The sequence below is a fragment of the Ochlerotatus camptorhynchus genome, unplaced genomic scaffold (genome assembly GCF_037179485.1).
Source record: "Ochlerotatus camptorhynchus isolate MF236.1 unplaced genomic scaffold, CSIRO-AGI_Acam_v1.1 ptg000379l, whole genome shotgun sequence".
NCBI lineage: Eukaryota > Metazoa > Arthropoda > Insecta > Diptera > Culicidae > Ochlerotatus > Ochlerotatus camptorhynchus.
The window spans coordinates 2,567,516-2,583,347 of record NW_027040867.1 but is presented as its reverse complement, the minus strand read 5'-3'; the positions used below and the strand labels follow the sequence as shown (position 1 = coordinate 2,583,347).

At 44.3% G+C, this 15,832-nt stretch overlaps 1 protein-coding gene across 1 annotated transcript in view; it reads right to left on the bottom strand.

Annotated features, from left to right (window-relative positions):
- ssp3 (short spindle 3) overlaps positions 1-15,366 on the bottom strand; it is a 169,674-nt gene extending 154,308 nt beyond the window's left edge. The window contains exons 1-3 of the mRNA XM_065232867.1: positions 14,746-15,366; positions 14,440-14,621; positions 14,182-14,383 (exon numbers count right to left, since the gene is read on the bottom strand). Of these exons, the coding sequence (XP_065088939.1) occupies positions 14,182-14,383; positions 14,440-14,621; positions 14,746-14,842 (481 nt within the window). The 5' untranslated portion in view covers positions 14,843-15,366. The remainder of the gene's footprint in view (positions 1-14,181; positions 14,384-14,439; positions 14,622-14,745) is intronic.
- Positions 15,367-15,832: the final 466 nt, after the last annotated feature.

The window sequence follows — 15,832 nt, the reverse complement described above, 5'->3', positions numbered from 1 at the left end:
TCAGATACCTACTAACTCTTTTATTGAACTTTGATAAAAATCTTTCAACGAACGTCGCTACTAAAGTAGCGTGATTTTTTTTTTTTTTTTTTGACAATCGCTTTTCGAAGCACAACAACCGAACTCTCTATTTTCTTCGAGAGATTCAAAAAACACTCGAAACAGGCACAAAATCAATGCCTACTATGATTACGTGGCTGTCTTGGACTGTCCTGCTCGTTTATTTCTCTTTTACTCTTATGAGGGAAGAAAAATTAAACAAGAAGTTGTTCTAGCAACAAATATTAATTGATTTTGCGCAAAGTCGACGTAACCAATACGTATCTTGCTTGAGAGTCAAAGAGAACTCTTTAATGCCATTTGGATTAATTCAATCAACTTTTGAACCTGATTTAACTGCATTTGTTCAATTTGCAATAGTTTTGTATCGTCAATAGTCCAATATACGCCTTCGTTATCGGCGTTGTAAACTTCAAAACACTATTTCTCAAAAAATCCAAGATGAAATATTTTCAAACCATCACAGAGTTGATTGTTAGGATCAATACTAACATCCTGTGAAGAAAAAACTGAGGTACATGAATGTTGCAAAAAAAGTGCCTTCAGACATAGCGTGCGCCGCTGGGCTCGTACGTGGCAGCTTCGACTGCGATGTCATGATGCGCATCGACACACACAAACATAAAAATAGTTGTCACCAGATAAATGAATAAAGTTGGATCAGTTCTTGTTTACTTTTATTACGTTAACATGCGTTTTAACATTCCGGTTCCAATATCACGCGGAAGTTGAACAATAGATTTCAATCAGAATGGCGCCGTCGGACATGATCTCCAACAGTCGGTGAATATGTCGCCGGGCCAGCAACAACAACAGTAGCAGCAGCAGATTCCGTTCTTACGTACACCGCAACTGCACTTCAGATCGATCCCGAGATGTACCGGTTCCAGCAGGAAAATTACATCACGGTAATGTTCCGCCAACAGCAAGAGGTTATGCAGAGACAGCAGGAAGCAACAGGAGCTGCTTATGCCCAACATCATGACGTCGATCCAGGTGAAGGTGCCACCGAATCCGGAGGCGATATTGGACTCGCTTGCGAATCACATCAAGGAGTTCCACTTCGATCCGGATGGCAGCGTGACGTTCGCTGCTTAGTACAAGCGGTACGAAGATGTGTTTGAGAAGGATGCAGGCCGTCTTGACAAGGAGGCGAAAGTACGCTTGCTGATTCGTAAGCTAGGAATGTCCGAACACGAGAGGTATGTAAGCTTTATTTTACCTAAAACACCGAAAGATTTTTCATTTGAGGAGACGGTGTGGAAGCTAACCTCGTTGTTCGGGGCATCCGAGTCAGTCATTAGCCACAGGTATCGCTGCCTACAGATATCGAAGCAGCCTGGAGAGGACTATGTCACGTACGCTTGCCGGATAAACAAGTCGTGCGTGGAGTACGAACTTACGAAGCTGTCGGAAGAACAGTTTAAATGTGTGGTTTTTGTCTGCGGGATGCGGAAGTTCGAACCAGGCTTTTGACGCGTATCGAAGAGAAGTGTGATGTGATGTTGGAGCAGTTGTCGGAGGAGTGCCAGCGCTTGCTGAATTTGAGGCACGACGCAGCAATAATCGAGAATTAGACTGGCTGTGTGAAAGCGCTGAAATCCAGACAGCATCCTAGAGGGTTCCCAGCACGTCAGCCGAAGCATGGTTCGAAGGACAGCTTTGACTCCAGAAGCAACGCGAGTGTGCCCTAATCAGCCTGTTGGCTCTGTGGTGCTATGGTGCTAATCACTATGCCAGGGATTGTTCGGTTAAGAACTACAAATGCAGTGATTGTGGTACGGTCGGACATAAGGAGGGATACTGCCACAGTGCTGAGAAAGCGAAGTTCAGGTGGTCCGATCGACGAAAAGGAAACGCTGCTGCGAAGGTGGTGACGGTGAACGCCTGTAGTGCAACGAAGTGCAGAAAGTATGCACAAGTGGACATCAACGGTTCGTCGGTTTGCCTGCAACTAGACACAGGGTCTAACATCATCATTGTTTCAATGGGAACGTGGCACAAAATCGGAAGCCCTTCGTTGTGTGCGCCAACGATCGGTTGGACTGTGGTCGGTACCCTTCAATGCGACTTGCTGCCAGGTCGGGAGTAAAACATCCTATGTGGATACACTCAAGGCGGAGTTCCAGCGGTTTTCTCCGACAAGTTGGGCAAATCTCCCGTGTTCCGGTCGAAACGCCCGGTCGCTTACGCGATGCAGCGGGCTGTGGATGATGAACTAGACCGACTGGAGCAGGAACAGATCATCACGCCTGTAGACTTCATGGAGTGGGCTACTCCAATCGTGGTGGTCCGCAAGTCAAGCGGGTCGATTCGGATATGTGGTGACTATTCAACGGGGTTAAATGACGCGTTACAGTCTCATCAGTACCCACTCCCGTTACTACAGGATATCTTTGCGAGTCTGGCTAACTGCACCGTTTTCAGCCAGATAGATTTGACTGATGCATTCCTGCAAATGGAAATGGATGAAGGCTCACGCGAGATGCTTACAATTAACACTCATCGGGGCCTATATAGGTATAACTGTCTTCCATCTGAAGTGAAGGCGGCGCCAGGAGCATTCCAGCAAGTGATCGATACGATGCTCGCTGGCCTTGTTCGTACCAGTGGGTATCTTGACGATGTAGTAGTTGGTGGTATCGATGCAGCAGGCCATATGAGAAACCTTCGTGCCGTGCTTGATAGAATCAAGGAATATGGATTCACCATTCGTCTCAGCAGGTGCTCCTTTGGCAACGAGCAAATTCGTTACCTAGGCCATCTGCTCGATCGCCATGGGTTGAGGCCTGATCCAGCGAAAGTTGAGGCCATCAAGCAGCTACCTGCACTTACGGATGTCAGCGAAGTGCGTTCGTTTTTGGGCGCTGTAAATTTCTACGGGAATTTTGTGCCAACCATCCGGTCTTTACGTTTTCCGCTAGATGAGCTGCTTAACTTCTTCTTCTTCGCATTTCAAGTTTATTGCATATGGCATATTAGCTTATTGCGTGCTCTCAACTTAGTGTTCTAGATGCACTTCCACAGTTATTAATTGAGAGCTTTCGATGCCTGCTAACATTTTTGCATTAGTATAATTGTGTGGTAAGTACAATCATACTCTATGCCCAGGGAGTCGAGAAATTTTCCAACCCGAAAAATTCCTAGACCGGACCGGGAATCAAACCCAGTTACCTCCAGCATGGTCTTGATTTGTAGCTGCGCCTTCACCGACAGAGCTAAGGCAGGCCCCATGAGCTGCTTAAACAAGGAGTGAAATTTCGATGGACGATGGAATGTCAGCGAGCGTTCGACCGCTTTAAGGAGATTCTTAGTTCGGACCTTTTGCTGACGCATTACGATCCAAGGCACGAAATAGTGGCTTCTGCGGACACTCCATCGGTCGGTGTTGGTGCTACCATCAGCCATAGGTACCGCTGATGGTAGCACCAACACCGACCGATGGAGTGAGGGATTGGCTGTAGTATTTCAAAAGATGATCTTCGGGCGCAGATTCCGTCTTCAGGCAGACCATGCGCCATTGGTTCGGATTTTCGGCTCAAGCAAGGGAATTCCCGTATACACCGCTAATCGTTTTCAACGTTGGGTGCTAATTCTTTTATTATACGATATTACTGTAGAATATGTGCCTACTGCTAAGTTCGGTAATACTGACGTTTTGTCACGGCTAATTGACAACCATGTCAAACCAGATGATGGGGGCCTCATAGCCTAGTCAGTAAAGGCACGGTATTACCAAGCCAGAGGCGGCGGGTTCGATTCCCGGTCCAGTCGAGGGAATCTTTCGGGTTGGAAATTCTCTCGACTTCCCTGGGCATAGAGTATCATTGTGCTTGCCACACAATATACAAATTCATGCATTGGTATTGGCATCGAAAGCTCTTAATTAATAACTGTGGAAGTGCATTTAGAACACTAAGTTGAGAGCACGCAATAAGCTAATATGCGCTAAGCAATAAGCTTGAAATGCGAACAAGAAGAAGAAGAAATCAAACCAGATGAAGATTATGTCATCGCAAGCATCATCTTAGAAGATGACATCAGGTCAGTGGTGAACGAAGTAGCTAACGAGTTTCCTCCACAGTGGAGAAAGATACACAGGCTGACCCAGTGCTACGGAAGGTCTATCGCTTCCTTCGGGATGGTTGGCCCGAAAAGCTCGACAAGTCCAATGCCGAGCTTCAACGTTACTATGCCAGAAAGGGTTCGCTGAGCACTACGGATGCGTGCATCATGTTCGGGAAACGGCTCGTAATACCTGAGCAACACCGTAAGTGATGTATACAGCAACTTCACCAAGGCCATCCAGGGATCGTAAGAATGAAGGCCCTCGCTAGAGGTTATATCTATTGGCCTTCCCTGGATCAGGACATCGCGTCGTTCATGAAGGCATGCGAACAGTGTGCATTAGCAGCAAAATCTCCTCCACACGCAGCACCTGTACTGTGGCCAACGCCTGGTTCATATTGATTTTGCCGGACCAATTTATGGAAACTATTTTTTACTGGTCATCGACACCTACTCCAAATGGCTAGAGATGATTGTAACTCGTCGGATCAGTTCAGGAAGACCATGGAAGAAGCGTTGGGCATTTTTCTGCTGACGTATCGATCTACACCAAACCGCCAGGTTACGGACGGCCTGTCTCCAGCAGAAACCATGTTTGGGCGTCGCATCCGTACAAGCCTTGATCTTCTTCGCCCTCCAGTACACCCACCTCCAACGCAGCAAGCAGAGGGCACACCAAGAAGAAGCTATGCGCCTCACGACCTGGTATATGCCAAAATTTACAGCAACAGCAAGTGGAGTTGGGAACCAGGGGTCATCTGCGGAAAGATTGGCCGAGTGATGTACTCTATATGGGTAAACGACCGACGACTGACAAGATCGCACGTGAATCAATTGCGTGATTTCGTGATCATGGTATATCTACAGGCAGTGATCTAGCTCACCAAAGGAAGCTACCGCTTGATGTCCTACTAGACAGCTGTAATCTACCTAGGTCCACTGTCCCAGTTGGCTCACCGTCTCTGTCGGATGTACCGACGCCTCAATTGACACCTAGTTCTAGTTCGTCGAGTTCAGCAGACTCTCCGGATTTAACGGCGACTAATATGCAGGCTAGTGCGTTGCAAACCAGAACGCCAGTACCATCAACCTTGTCGTCGTCTTCTAGGACCAGAAGACCGCCGCAGTGGTTCGACCCAGGCATGGAAAATCATTTGCATTCATTTCATACATTCATTTGCCTCTAACTTTTTTATCAACAGCATTCCGCAAAATGATGTATAGAGCTTTTGTAGGTTTTGTTATTAGCTACAACTCAGTGCTCATAACTCAAATCTGTATCTCTTATGCATCACGAACTACAGCGGGCAGAACTTGTTACTGTTTTTCAGTGAATGTAAAATACATTCACTGAAAAACAGTAGTGGCTTCTGTTCGCTCTGGTTCATCATGCATAAGAGAAACGGACTTGTTAGGAAAAGTTGTAGCTAATAACAAAACCTACAAAAGCTGTATACATCATTTTGCGGAATGCTGTTGAAGAAAAAAGTTAGAGGCAAATGAATGTAAATGAATGCACGAAATGAATGCAAATGATTTTCCATGCCTGGTTCGACCCCTACCATCTGCATTGAAGAGGGGAGATGTTGGAGACAACTACCTAACGAAGTACCCCTACTACTGCGTTCGCCGCTGGGCTCGTACGTGGCAGCTTCGACTGTCACCCTGCGATGTCATAATGCAATGAGCTGGATTACCAATGTGAAGCAATTGGTTAAGTTGTGTGAGTGAAACCCCTGTACGATACAAGCAATTAGTGACGTCCCTAATTGCGTTTACGTTGATCTTTTGGATTACTAATACAACCATATTTCACGATCTGCTTCACCTCTCTCTGTACCTCATTGGTCATAATGCGCATCGACACACACAAACACAAAACTAGTTGTCATATCAGGCATAACATTTGATAACGGCACAAAAGCATTTGTAAACAAACTTTCTAAGGCCGTTTACAAGCGATATGTCGTTTTCGTTTTTGCGGTGTAGCACCCGTGTAGTGTAAGCAGGAATAAGCACGAGTCTTTTACAGATCAACTTCATTTGTTTGTAAACAAAGGTGCATCCTATATCTACATCCTAATTTATTTCGGTGTACGGCAGTGTAGCACCGGTGTAGCTACACCGCAAAAACGAACGCGACAATAGATAAATGAATAAAGTTGGAACAGTTGATCGAAATCTTGTTCAATGTTCACCCTGAATTGTTTAGCCTTTGAACTTCACGGAGCCTCAACATCATTAACACTCCGAATACGATGCCTCAAAAAAGTGTGTAACGGCAAGTTTACAATGGTAGAACTTAGCCATTTCGTGATTAATTTCAAAAATTGTTGTATCTCTAGAATTCCTAGGGTTAGTAGATTGTTTTGAACGAAAAATATTAGAAATAGAGTTTTCCGTCCGGATTGGGAGGTGTTCAGCACACCAGTCGGAGAGCAGAAGCGTGTACAGGCAAAAAACCAGCGGAAAAAGTAAATGGCGGAAGAATTTCAAGCTCTTGTCCAGCAGCGAGGAGTCGTAAAAGGCAAGGTTACGCGAATCAAGAATGTGCTACAACGGGCTGAACAGAAACTTACTGTTCCAGATGAATTTCTACTACAAACGCATCTCAAAACGGTTGACGCTGCTTACGAAGAGTTTAATATCTTCCAGAATAGGATTTACGCTCTAGCACCAGGAGGCAAAGTACGTCGAGTTCGAGGATCTGCATAACGAGGTGAGAGCAGTTGTATGCAGATTGTTAGAAGCTGTCAAACGTGAAGCAAACATCGTTCCTGCACCATTAAATGTCCAGCAACAAGCAGTACGAGTTCAATCATCGCCGCTGCTTCACACCCCGCTACCAACGTTCGATGGCAAGGCTGAGAATTGGTTCAAGTTCAAGGCCATATTCACCGATGTCATGAACAAGTACCCGGGGGAATATGATGCTACGAAACTCTACCATCTTGACAAGTATTTGGTTGGTGATGCTGCAGGAGTAATCGACCAACAAACGATCAACGACAGCAATTTCGACGCAGCTTGGCTTTATCTCACGCAGCGGTACGAGGACAAACGAAAAATTGTGGACATACACGCAAATGGTTTGCTCAACCTCAAGGCGATGACAGGTGAAAGCGGAAAACAATTGCGCAACTTGGTGGATGAGTGTAAACGTCATGTGGAGGCCTTCAAATTCCACGAATACGAAGTGGAAGGTGTTTCGGAAGTTTTGCTTGTCAACATTTTAGCTTCTTAGATGGATCTGGAAACACGGAAGCTTTGGGAAGGCAGTATCACGCACGGAGAAATTCCAACTTACGAGGAAACGACTACCTTTCTCGCAAAGCGCTGTCAAATTTTGGAAAGGATTGAATCCAACACGGTTGCTGCAAAACAGAAGCGACCTATCGGTACTACTACTGCGATGAAAGTTTCTCCAATGAAGGTGTCATCTCTAGCGGCATCGGTGGATATCCGGTGCAACTTTTGTTCTGCATTTGGCAGATCCGGGATTTAATCGCCCTCAGCGAGTGGACATGCTCATAGGCATTGGACACTTCTTCGGTCTCTTGAAATCAGGTAATGTCAAGCTTGCTGCAAATTTACCGTTCTTACAAGACACTGTGTTCGGATGGGTGGTGGTCAGATGGTCAGTTGCAATGTGGCGTGTCAAGAACCAAACTTGGACAAGCTGATTGAGAAGTTTTGGGAATCTGAAGAAGTTTCTACAACTACGAAAATGTCGCCGGAAGAGGTGGCATGTGATGACTACTATATGCAAACTACTACGAGGGGCTCGAGCGAACGATATACTGTGAAGCTACCATTTTGAAGCAATGTGAATCAACTAGGTGACTCGAAGCATCACGCTCTGCAACGGTTCACCTACCTCGAGAAGAAATTGAGCAGAGATGCGGAACTCAAGAAAGCGTATTGTGAATTTGTTGAAGAGTACATTCGACTTGGTCATTGCCGAGTTCTGAACGAAACGGAAGACACATCGGACGGTTACTTTCTTCCGCATCATGCTATACTGAAACCATCGTCATCTATCACGAAGTTACGCACTGTATTTGATGCAACTGCGAAGTCTACTTCTGGTCTATCCCTCAACGACAAGCTTATGGTGGGACCGACCATACAAGATCCTCTCGTTGATATATGCGTACGGTTTCGAATCTATCCCGTCGTTTTTACTGGAGATGTTTCGAAAATGTTCAGGATGATTGCAGTGAGCCTTGAGCATACCAAGTTCCTGCGTGTTTTCTGGAGATCCAACCCTTCCGCTCCGTTGATGATTCTCGAGCTTACTACAGTAACGTACGGGATGGCGTCAGCACCATACTTGGCCACTCGAACATTGAAGCAGTTAGTACAGGACGAAGGACACGCATTTCCAAGGGCAGCCAAAATACTGGAGAACGATTTTTACATCGACGATGTGTTGTCAGGAGTCGATAGTTTGGAAGAAGCTACGGAGGTACGCACAGAATTAGTGGAGCTACTACGAAAGGGAGGTTTTGAACTACACAAGTGGTGCTCGAATTCTCCAGAATTACTAGCATCAATCCCAGAGGATCTTCGTGAAAAGCAGATGTCATTTGAACAACACGGAGTCAACAATGTGATTCGAACGCTTGGCTTACTTTGGGACCCGTCAAACGATCAATTGAGGTTCCACATAGAGCCAGCTGACCATTCGCAACCGGTAACGAAATGTTTCATTCTCTCTGAGATCCAGTGGCGTCGCCCTAACCTCAATCTACCTGTTCAACAACTCTCAAAACGTAAACAAACAAAACAATATTGGTTCCAATGGATAAAAATCAGTGAAACTAGAAGACCCTAAGCTTTTTGAAACTGATTTGAATGTAAACATGACCCTAAATAACGTTTTCAAAGTTGTTGAACAGGTCAAAAGTGAGGTTACGCGACGCCACTGCTGAGATCGCCAAAATCTTCGATCCAATGGGTCTCTTGGCACCGGTGGTGGTTGTTGCTTAGCTTCTTATTCGGCAGCTGTGGAGGGCAAAGATGTCGTGGGATGAAGAACTACCAACGGAACTGTTGGAGGCATGGAAGCGATTTCGTGCTGGTCTGCAAGCATTGACGGATTTGAAGCTCGAACGCCTGGTAGTTTCGCCTCGGAGGATTGCAGTCGAAATACACGCCTTCTCTGATGCAACTTTGGAAGCCTTCGGAACGTGTGTTTTCCTTCGAAGCATTCATGAAGACAATACGGTGGAACTCCACTTACTGGTCAGCAAATCTCGGGTAGCATCCAAGGGTACTATTCCTAGACTGGAACTGTGTGGCTTTCAGCTCATGGCAAGGTTGGTTACGCAAGTGGCAACGGCACTCAAGATGGATTTTCGACGAAAGATGATGTGGTCAGATTCACAAATAGTCTTGTGCTGGGTACGAAAGAACTTACGTCTTCCTACGAATACGGTTATGTTAGGTCGAGCGATAATCCAGCAGACCTAGTGTCACGAGGTCTCGATGCGAAGGCACTAGTTCAGAGTCAAGTTTGGTGGCACGGGCCAGAGTACCTACGGCAAAATCAGTACGGAGAAGAGGTTCCGGAAGAAGTGAAGGATCTACCAGAAATGCGGGTTGCGATGTTGGCAAGTTTGTCCATGACCGACATGCCTGTACTTACGAAGTTCAGTTCCTTCAGACAGCTGCAGCGTGTGATGTCTTACGTTATCCGTTTCTACAATAAGGCGACGAAACTCAGGATGGTAGGTGATGATTCGAAATACGTTACAGTCAAGGAGATGAGATTGGCCCTTAGCGCAATCGTCAGAATGGTTCAACAGCAGCAGTTAAGCGAAGAAATACAGCAGATCGAGAAGGGTCAGAAGAACGAACAATAGGGAAGATATGTAGGAAGACTACGAAGCCTGAATCCGTGGATGGATGAAAATGGAATCTTGCGGGTTAACGCAAGAATCAAGCATGCCAACGTGTGCTACGATCAGCATCCAGTGACAAAGTTATTGATACAAGCTATTCACAACGAGAACCTTCACGTTGGTCCAAGTGGTACCCTCTCGATTATCAGGCAGCGTTTCTGGATTATCAACGGTCGGAACGCTATCCGACAACAACTCCGGAAGTGTATAGTGTGTTTCAAGGTCAATCCAGTGGATAGCAAGATCTACATGGGAAACTTACCAAGCTACAGGGTGACCCAGGCACACCTTTTTCAGCGTACGGGGATAGATTTTACGGGACCTATTTACGTTCGGAAGGGACACCCACACTGAAAATAAAATTTTGTTTATACAACGAAATCGCTCGTTTGTTCTACGAATTTATTCGTTGTTTTCTGCAACGAAATAGATTTGTACATTGTATGAAGCTAGTTTCGTTAGAACTGCCACACTCGCTATCGCTACACCCAACCAGCGGGCCACAAGTGTTGGTTGTGGAAACCGAAAAATGTGGAGTGTGTGAGTGAGGATGGGTAAAAATAACTTCATCATTGGAAGGAATAAATATGACAAAAAAATAAAAATAAGTTTCAGACCGGACTCGACTCATGAACCTTGCGATCGTCAGCTTTGTGCTTTATCCATCGCTCTATCTGTGCTATGAGAAATGGTAAAGCTAAAGGCAAATAATAAGCACTCATGGAACGATAATTCGATTACGCTTGCTTTTTCTGCTGCTTGCAAGTATTTTTTTTTTCTCTAACATAAAACCACCAAGACGAGTAATTTGATTTATTGTTGTAGCTCGCATGTATTGGTCAAACCGACAATATTTCTAAAAAAAAATGTCCCATCACCAACACACAATCAGCACTTTAGGAGACAATAAGCGCAGTTGTTGGTTTGATTGTACGAAGATGTATTTGTATATTATACGAATAAGGTGTAATATTGACATTGCGCCAGATGACAGGAAAAACGAATGTTTCGTACCATTTATGAAAGATGTGTTGTATGTACGATATTCATTTTTACGAAACGGTTTTCAGAGAAATAACGAAAATACATTTTCAGTGCAAGGAAGCCAGTCTACGAAAAAGGATACATGGCATTGTTTATATGCATGGCGACAAAGTGCATCCATATAGAACTTGTGTCAAACCTTACGACAAGTGCCTTCATAGCAGCTCTGCATAGGTTCGTTGGTCGTCGCGGGCTTCCATCCGACATCTTTAGCGACAACGCCACTAATTTTGCCGGCGCAAGCTCAGAACTGCATGAACTTCACGTACTTCTGCGTCAACAACAGACAATCCAAGCCATCGAGGAATTCAAAATGCCACGAGAGATTAATTGGCATTTTATAACTCCACGATCACCACACGTAGGAGGTTTATGGGAGGCTGGTGTTAAATTAGCAAAATACTTCCTGAAGCGCACAGCAGGAGAAGCTAAACTAACCGAAGAAGAGTGACATACGTTGCTGGTTCAGATTGAAGGCTTGCTAAACTCACGCCCTCTGATAGCACCGTCTTCCGATCCAAGCGACTACAACGTGATTACACCGGGCCATCTGCTGATTGGAACCAAGCTACGATAACCTCAAACCGGGAACACTCTCTAGATGGCAGCACATTCAGAAAATCTTCCGTCCAATGGCCATTCAAGTCCATGTTTATGTCACGACCCCAAATTATTTCTTATAACACAGTTCCACGTGTGTTTTTGAAAAAAAAAAACGATGAGCTCTCCTATCAGTTTTATGGATTGACCATTTTTCGGATGTTCCAGATCTTCCAGACGACGGTCCCATGGCCATCCAGGTTCATGATTATGTCATGACCCCAAATTCTTTCTTATAACACAGTTCCAAATTCTTTCGAAAAAACCGTGGAGCTATAGAATCAGTTTTGTGGATTGACCATTTTTAAGGATGTTCCAGATCTTCCGGAGGTCCGATGTTACAACCCCCAATTAATTTATATATGACAGTGTCAAGTATTTTCGAAAAACCGCAGAGCTCTAGGATCAGTTTCGTAGATTGATTACTTTTACGGATGTTCAGGATTTCTCGTATGACGGTCCGATGGCCATCTGGATCCATGTTTATGTCACGACCCCAAATTTTATCTTATATCACAGTTCTTGATGTTTTAAAAAACACGGAGCTCTAGGATCAGTTTCGTGGATTGACTACTTTTACGGATGCTCCGGATCTACCGGAGGACGGTCCCATGGTCATCAGGGTCCATGTTTATGTCACGATCCCAAAATCATTCTGTCATCAGTGTTCCTAGAATTTTTCAAAAACTGCGCAGCTCTAGGGTCAGTTTCATGAATTGGCCACTTTAACGGATGATCCGGATCTTCAGAAGGACCGGTCTCATGGACAACCGGATCCATGTTTATGTAGCGACCCCAAATTATCACTATTATCTCAGTTCCAAGTGTGTTCGAAAAAAAACCGCGGTGATATAGGAACAGTTTCATTGATTTACAACTTTTACGGATGTTCCGGATCTTCCGGAGAATGATTCCATGGCCATGTTTATATCACGTTCCCAAATTATTTCATATATCACAATTCATAATGTTAAAAAAAAACCTCTGAGCTCTAGGATCGGTTTCGTGGATGGACCACTTTTTCGGTAGTTCCGGATCTTCCGGAGGACCGTTCCTTCGTCTCCAGGATCCATATATTGGAACCATGACTGTATTCTGGCTAATTATGAACATTTGTGTCCATTAGTTTATATTGTTGATCTTAAGCCACATGCAAAAACCATAAACACACCTTAAAAAAATGTGTAACGACTCTTTTCTCTCAGCAGTTCCATTTCAAATAACGAATTTTTTTTAAATTTTTTGATTGACTTTCTACGATTATGTTGAAACATGGCTCGGTCGAGATATATATTTTTCTATTGATGCGTATCATTTTTGCATAAGCCCTTTTCAAGTGTTAGTCGTGTGCAAAACTAGGGAACCATATATGTAAAATGGCATGTTGAGCAATAACAAACAACTGTGCAAAGTTTCATCATAGGGGAAATGTAGGTAATGTCGGCCTAGATGTCCCTAATTTGGGCCCATCGTTAAAAGTCTGCTATTTATCAATTTTATTTAGATGAACGCATTATTGGGACGTTACTAATGGATATTTTTAGTTGCTATTGAAAATTTAGTTAATTGCTGAATTTATGTATGGGCCCAAATTAGGGACACTTAAGCCAACATTACCTGCATTTCCCCTAATCGTTAAAAGGTCGATCCGAAACGATTTGCGAATCTGTGTGGAACTGCTCCTCTTTAAAAAAAAATATAGACGATCCTATTTTCAATCTGTTTCCCATAAAAATAATCTATAGACCCTAGGAATTCTAGACGTACTACAATTTTTGAAATTCATCCAGAAATTGCTAAGCTATGTCATTGCAAACTTGCCGTAACACGTTTTTCGGAGGCTTTGTTTTCGGCGTAAAGTTTCACTTTCGACACTCTTTTGAGTGCAAAAAATTGTGCATGAAATTCGTTGCTAAATTCGATTTTTTAAAACACTCGTCGTAACTATCCTACTCGGTAAGCTTCGTTGTTTTGCTATGAATAGCTATTTTGATTCTCCACATCATCCTGGAGATCTGATTAAGACTCAACATAATATTCTACACTAACAAGACCAAATGTTAGAACGGATAAACCTTCGTAGAGACTCTTCATATCATTTTGGTTTATTAGGTTCTCCAAAATGCTAGGGCAAGGTATTCTACGATGTGCCGACTAATCTTGTGAGCCCGGTTAGCACTAAGTGCAGAAATTGATTATTTATTTCAGTTCAGGACCATTCATCTCATGTCATCGTCAAGTTCTTTGGTTCGTTGATTGTGTCCGGTCTCGGACACTTGCATGTCAAGTTGTACGTTGTCAATGTTGACAAGGCTGAAGCCGATGTCGGCCCATCTCACCTATACCACACCTTTACTATCGACAGAAAATCAAAACTGCATTTCGAAAAATAACTGCCAGTCAAAACTAAAGGTCAGCGGGCCGAGAACAGGCGTCACGATAGCCGACTGAAGATAGCAAGCCTGCCACCCCAATGTCAATATTGAACAAACGATGTACTCACGTGGAGCGGGATTGCTCTTCCGCACCTCCCATGCCAACGATTGCGGCCGCTGTGGCAGTGGCGTGGCTTCATAATCCCAGGAAACCTTGAACCACTCGGCCAGCGCCCGAAAGTCTCGTATATAGTTTTCCAGCACGAGAATTGCTTCCTGACATGACGGTAAATTTTCGTAGCACTCAACCGTTTGGTAAATTTCGTTCACCTTGAATGAAGTTATGAATTAGTAATTGAAAATGTGCTTTGAGACAAACCAATTACAGATCTTTGCAAGTTTCCGAAGAGAAACGCCCAATAGCGGGCTTGGAGTTCCGACTTTTTGTCCCTTCCCGTCGAGGCGGATCGTACCCGTGGAGCGGACGATTTAGCAGCTGATTTGCTTTGCGAAGCACTCTGAAGCGAGCGTGGCTTAAAGTGCATCGGAGGCTTCCTCATGTAGCTTCCTGCAGAGAAATAAAACACGTTAACATCCCACTGAAATAGCAGAATCTTCTTTACTGGTTTCCCACGACCGCCCACGCATTACTATTTTATGACGACGACGATGTTGCTCAAATTGGTACTTACTGCTGCAGCCACCCTCCTCGCCATCGTCGGACAGATGGTAGAAATTTTTCGCCTCCTTGCCTTCCTGATTAAAGAAGCGTCGATTTTCCATTCTCATCGCCTCTCGTCTTCATTGATTTTTCCACAACTGTGACACGCACAAAACTGGCACCGTTCCCTCGCAACCAGCCCCAACCAAGGTATGCGGACGGTATTCACTTCCGCTTCGATCACCAAAGTGCAATGATTCTTGTGCGGTTCTTCTCGTCGGTCAAGAATCAGTGGGTTGATACCAAAAGCGATCAGAAACTTGCCCACAACTTTCTGTCTGTCGACTCACACGCGATTAGCCAATTTTATCCCGATAAAACACACGCAATTTCCTCCATTCAAACGTTCATCAACATTCGGAATCGAAACGCACACCGAACGTAGCAAATCAGATGGTCGTCGAACCGAGAAATAAAAAAAATGACAACGAAGATACACAAAACATTTGCGATGGACCGACACAAAGGAACAAGAATCGCATAATGCGTGAGAAACACTCGCGAAAGAACCGTCTCAACTCGCGGATTGAAACGCAATGACAAAAATCGGTGGACGCGGGTGGGTGGTATGAAGCGAAACGCCCAAGCAAAACGAAGTTGGGAAAATCGTGCAGACTGTTTTGTTTACGAAAAAGGGAGAAACTGTCAAACATATTTTGTTGATTCGCTTTTTAGCGAAACCGCTGAATTTTGGTTCAGCTCAGTTCACCCGAGTAAGCACCGACGAATCTGATCACTCTAAGAATGAAAAAAGGATTCGCCGTTTTATTGTCCTTCTAAATAAATTTTATCGAATCATACTTTAATAAATTTTGATTTTGCAATCGATCATTTTGGTCACACAATAACGTAGTAGTAAGAACTCAGTTTCTTTATATTTGCGATATTGGTCCTTAGGGGCGATCCATTTATTATTAATTTATTAATTGAGGACAAATTAACCCCCCCTCCTCCCTTTCATGACGTTTTTCCTTCACCTAATACCACAGACAAACAGACATTACACTCACAATCACATTCATCGCAAATAATGTTTAAGTTGAGAATGTGCTAGCATT